Source organism: Astyanax mexicanus, chromosome 17 (genome assembly GCF_023375975.1).
Source record: "Astyanax mexicanus isolate ESR-SI-001 chromosome 17, AstMex3_surface, whole genome shotgun sequence".
Classification (NCBI taxonomy): Eukaryota; Metazoa; Chordata; class Actinopteri; order Characiformes; family Acestrorhamphidae; genus Astyanax; species Astyanax mexicanus.
In genome coordinates, this window is record NC_064424.1 from 1,381,501 (window position 1) to 1,387,500 (window position 6,000).

At 40.8% G+C, this 6,000-nt stretch overlaps 1 protein-coding gene across 2 annotated transcripts in view; it reads left to right on the forward strand.

The window, feature by feature from the left end:
- dacha (dachshund a) overlaps positions 1–6,000 on the forward strand; it is a 259,029-nt gene that overhangs the window by 116,898 nt on the left and 136,131 nt on the right. For both annotated transcript variants that reach the window (XM_049466752.1, XM_049466753.1), the window contains exon 2: positions 3,041–3,156. In XM_049466752.1, the coding sequence (XP_049322709.1) occupies positions 3,041–3,156 (116 nt within the window). The remainder of the gene's footprint in view (positions 1–3,040; positions 3,157–6,000) is intronic.

Below are 6,000 nucleotides of genomic sequence, written 5' to 3' on the forward strand. Positions count from 1 at the left end.
TCACAGCTCACAGATTTGTGGTGTAGTGAATAAGTGATACTGCTTGTTCTATATTTTGTTTTTGCAGTATATATTTTTGTCATATTTTGAATAAACAATTCTATTAAATGCAGAGGTCTGATAAGAAATGAGATAGTTGGAGTTTTAGCAGCTGCTGAAACTGTAAAATATGAGTTATTATTAAAATAATCTGTGTTTTAGAGCTTAAAACGTCAGAACGAATTTTATTTGAATTTTATTGGGTGTTTATGCTGGTTAGTAAGTGTATAAAGGTGTAATAACAGCTCTCAGGTTTGTGGTGTAGTGAATGAGTGATACTGCGTGTTCTATTTTATTCTCCTGTTTTGGGAAATAAATAGCATCAGGCACCGTGCCCTACTAACAGTACACCCTCACAGCTTACCATCCTTATCACCACATCTCTCATTCTCTCTCTCTCTCTCTATTCTCTCTCTCTCTCTCTCTCTCGCTCTCTCTCACCTTGAGGCATATGTTTTTCAAGGTGATCATTATTGTCTGTGCTCTGTGGTATAGCAGCTCCCTTCTGCAGGATCTCTCTCCGTGCAGCTCTTACCTGCTGCTGTCCAACTGTGTTTTTAAGGTGTGTGTGTGTGTGTGTGTAGGTGTGTGTGTGTGTGTGTGTGCGCGCCACACACTCCGCAGGAAGTGGAAATGTGATGAACAGAGATAAATTCAGGAACTATTAATAATAATACCTGATTACTCAACCTGCCTTTGTGTGGTTTTGAACCAGAGGTAACTCGGCCCTGATGAGTGCCAGTTCCATCATTATACCGTTTTAGACGGTCTTTGCAGTGACTGCACTTGAGCATAATTTCAAAGTCCTGTAATTCTTTTTTTTATTCTTTATTTAGTTGAGTAGGTGTTGCTTCTCATAATCTGGATTAGAACATTACTCAAATACTCACTATTCACTGTATACCTGTAACTCTACCTCTTCACTACTTTACTTTAACTGATGCTCTCAAACACTTTATTAAGAGACAAGAAATTCAAGTAATTAACTCTTGATGAGTTCAGCACAGCTGTTAACTGAAAGCCTAAATTCCAGGTGACTCTACCTCATAAAACTGACTGAGAAAATCCAGCAGAGATTTTCAAAACTGATCTAAATGCAAAGCAAACTTTTGACTGGTCCTGATGAGTGCCAGTTTCATCATCGTAATGCTTTTGATGGTCTTTGTGACAACTGCACTTGACTGATTGACACCGATTGTTTTATCAATATCATATCGATTCTAAAACACACTGTATCGATTCCTAATAATTAGTGTCTAGATGTAAAGATTGGTGTCAGAAGTGGTTCATTGAAGAACACCGGTTCGAATCCTATACATGCAGCTTGCCATCAGCTGTCGGAACTTGATTTCATGTTTATGTGAACAATTTGATAATAGTTTTCTATATTTTCCATAGTTTTAATATTTTGAATATGAGTGTACTAAAGTTTACTAAAGATAAAAGAGCTTTTTATCGTAACAATCAATGTGTTAGAGTTGATTATACAAATACATTTTTATAAAAGTGTTTGAAGCAGGCTAAAGCGCCACTATGATTGCGAGGTCGCTGGTTTGAATCCCGGTCATGCAGCTTGTCATCAGCTGCTGGAGCCCTGAGAGAGCACAGTTGTCCTTGCTCTTGCTCTTTCTCTGGGTGGGTACAGTACAGTAGATGGCGCTCTCTCTTTCCCCTCATCACTCCTAGGGTGATGTGGATCAGCACAAGTCTGCGTCTGTGAGCTCCTGTATCAGAACCGAGTCGCTGCGCTTTCCTCCGAGTGATAGGGGGAGTCCTAATGAGTTTGATTCAATCAGTCACAGTTTTTTTTACTCAGTCTATAAGACTGGATTTACTGTTCAGGGTTTTAACCTCCATTTTTACTTGTTTTATAATGACTGTTTTACACCGTCACTTTTTTATTTTGGGTTTTCCATTCTGTCAAAAGAGAAAAAATATATTTTTTTATTTATTTTAGCAGGAAGAAGAAAATTGGCTCAGGCCGGGATTGTGATGTTCTTTTACTTTTGAAACGGTTAATACAGGCCTGGGTGAGGGTTGATTTTATGTTTTATGATGCGACCGACAATGGTGGAAGAATTTAATGTAAAATATTGAATGATAAAATCATGTTTAATGACCTTTTAGCATAAAACAACCTGCCTTTTTATGTAACTGCTGGTCTGTTTTAACTAGGGATGCAATGGTTCTCTGTATTTTATCGAACCCCCCCCCCCCCGCCCAACCGCTGTCTTTTCCTCTCTACAGAAGAAAGAACACTTTAATTTGAGTTTGCTACAATTACGATGAGTTTACCTTTGAGTACAAACAATTACTTATATCATACCTCTGTTTTTTTTTTTTAGAGTGTATCTAATTTGAATATTATTATTGCACGATAGTCAGGACTGCTTAGGACCTGGGGGGGAGTTTTTTATATATATATTAATTCTCTCTGTGTGTCTCTACACAACCAAAACCTTTTTTTAGCTGCGTGATCATGGCGAGTAAACGCTGAACAGAGAAAAAAGGAAATTTGAAGAGGCGCCGTCAGATTATAAATCCACTGTTTGGGACTATTTTGGCTTCAGCGTTGAGTTTGATGAACAAGGAAAAAGACAGTCAGCAGATAAAGCAGCACAGTGTGATTCAGTTGCCTGTTTTTGACTAATAGTAAGAATAAATGTTTATAATGTTTATAAATGTTTTTTTATAATAAATTGATATTGTGACTTGAATTAAACTGTGCCTTTTTATATCTATTAATTGGCTCTGCAAGTGTGAATAGGAGCACTTTGTTGATTTGAAACAGAAAGGGTTAAAACGTGCTGCATATTGGAGCTAGATAATATTAATATATCGAAACTGAACCGAAACCGCCGCCCAAAAACCGCAATACGAACCGAACCGTGGAATCACTGTACCGTTGCATCCCTAGTTTTAACTAATATTGTTAATAAAGTGTGATTAAAAACTCTCTCTCTCTCTCTCTCGCGCGCTCTCTCGCGCTCTGTTTCTCCAGCTCTCGTCCAGGTCGTCCTCCGAAGCGTTCCCTGGGGGTCACCATGCAGGACAGCTCCAGGCTCCTCCCCCACAGCGTTCACGGGCTGCTGTCTCCGGGCCTGCTCTCTCCTACAGGTAAATCCTCACTGCTATAAATACATACCGGCTACTGCCGCGCTGCGCCCTGTCCGGTGTGAATTATACGCTCCGGCGTCGCCCCGCTCAGAAATAGCCGAGCCGGCGGAACCGCAGGACACTTCCATCACCCCGCGCACCGTCTCATCCCTCCATCCATCTTACCTTCCCCCTTTCATCTCTTCTGATCCAGAGAGAGGAGCGCTTTTCTGTTTTCGTCTTTTCATCGATGCTACACACTATCTTTTTCTTTTCTCTCTCTCTCTCTCTCTCTCTCTCTTTCTCCACCCCCCTCTTCCTCCCACACCTCCAGCTTCTGCAAATCAGCTCCTATTGATTTTTTCCTTCTGTCCTTCACTGGCCACCAGCGCCTCTCAAACAGAGGTTAAACTATTGGATTTCTGGAGCCCCCCCCCCCCCCCCCCCCTGGCTCTTTCTCTTTCTCTTCTAACGCACACATCTGCTCTCTCTCTCTCTTTCTTTATTTTCTCCTTTTTCATCCCTCTCTCTGTACATCTGTCCTCGTCCCTTTGTCCGTCTCTTTTGTTTTGTTCCGTTCAGTTTCGTTCAGCTCGTCCCCGAGTGTGTTTGTGCACACCTTTTTTACTCATTCGTTCACTCACAAACTTAATCACTCACTTATTCACTCACTCGCTCACTTGCTTATTCACTAGTGCAATTTATCAGTTGCTCACTCACTTATTCTCACACTAGTTCACTCGCTCACTCACACACTTATTCATTTGCTCACTTAATCACTTCACTCGCTCACTCTCTCACACTTATTAACTCGCTGACTTTATTACTTTGTTGCTCACTCACTTATTCACTCATTTAATTAATCACTCGCTCACTTAATCACTCATTCACTTAATCACTCATTCACTTATTCTCACATATATTCACTTGCTCACTCACTTTTCTACTCGCTCACGCACTTATTCACTTACTTGCTCACTCTCTCGCTTACACACTTATTAACTCACTCAACCACTCACTCGCTTACTCTCTTACTCTCAGACTTATTCACTCGCTCACTTAATGACTCACTTATTGTCACATTTATTCACTTGCCCTCTTAAACACTCGCTCACTCTCTTATTCTCACACTTATTAACTCGCTGACTATATTACTTAGTTGCTTACTCACTTATTCACGTATTCAATCTCTCACTTACACACTCATTCACTCACTCAATCGCTTACTCACTTATTCTTACACTTATTAACTCGCTGACTTTATTATTCTGTTGCTCACTAACTAATTCACTTCACTCGCTCACTTAACACACTAAATCACTCTCTCACTCACTCTCTTAATCTCACACTTATTCACTCTCTGATTATTACTTTCTTGCTCACTTACTTATTCACTTCACTCTCTCACTTACACACTCATTCACTCACTCACTTAATCACTCACTTATTCACTTGCTTACTTACACAGTCATTCAATCTCTCACTCCCTCGCTCTCTCTCTTGTGTACAGAGTGTAGCCGCCGTCTGCCACTCGCCTCAGTTCAGTTTCACTCACTCACTCATTTATTTGCTCACTAAATCACTTACGTGCTCACTGGCTCACTTAATCACTCGCTCACTCACTTACTTATTTATTCATTCACTCACTCACTTAATCACTCGCTCACTCACTTATTCACACACTCACTTAAACACTCATTCACTCACTCACTTAATCACTCGCTCACTCACTTATTCACACACTCACTTAAACACTCATTCACTCGCTCACTTATTCACTTTACTCTCTCACTCATTCACTCGCTCACTCCCACGTGTGCAGGCTGTTGTCTGATTGGCCGGTTGGGGCCGCGGTGTGTGATGAGTGTAGCCGGCGTGTGCCGCTCCTCTCCTCTCTGGTTTAAACTGCTGACCGTAGCGGCAATTTAGCCGCACAATGGCCGGCGCTGCCATCGATCGGCGCGGCGCTGGGCGAGCAGTCAGTTAGCCGGCCCGCGCTGATTGATTTCAGATGACTCCTGTTATTATTTCTGCTGCCCGTGGGTGGGGGGGGCGGGTGACGGTGGGGGGGGGGGGGGGAGCAGCTATTTAAAATGTACATCCACACCCACCCCCGGCTCATCCCCCGGGACACCAGGACGTTCACCATCATCTCTAAACAACACGAGACATATACACGTCTGCGTGTCAGAGAGACGGGTGGAGAATTATAGTGCATTGTTTTTAAATTTCACTAAAAATAAACAGTATTATATTGAGATATTTAGACTTTAGGAACTGTGTTAAGAGTTGCACACAGAATTATTGTGATTTTTATGGTGAATCTGTAATGAAAGTGGTTTATTGTTTACTGTGAAGATTTAATGTATAGAAGTTTTTCTAAATATTAAAAAAAAAAGGAAAGAATTACTGATTCCCCCCCCCCCAAAAAAAAGTGAACTGGTCTATTAGAAGTAAGACAAAATTGGATATATGGTAAAAATGATATTCATGCTGCTCATAAACTAAAGATTTCTGCATTATTCGCTGCTATAGCATCATATGTTACAGCATAGTTCATTGAATAAGCTAGTTTGTTTTCAGTTTTACAGCTTTTTGACTGAATTTGAGCAAAAATAAACATCTGTACACTTCAGAATTTAGTTTATAGAGTTTATTATGTGGCCGTTGGTGTGTCCTCAAGTTTCTGAGTGTATAGTCACTCCATGCAGAATACCTTAGTTAAACTCACTGTACCACACATCATATATTATGATTAACCGCCTGGTTCATGTGTTGTAGGCTATAAGAGCAAGCATCATTTTCTGAGCTGCTGATTCTGCATTAACTGTGCACTTTACTGTTTTACTGTTTTCACTCCATAGC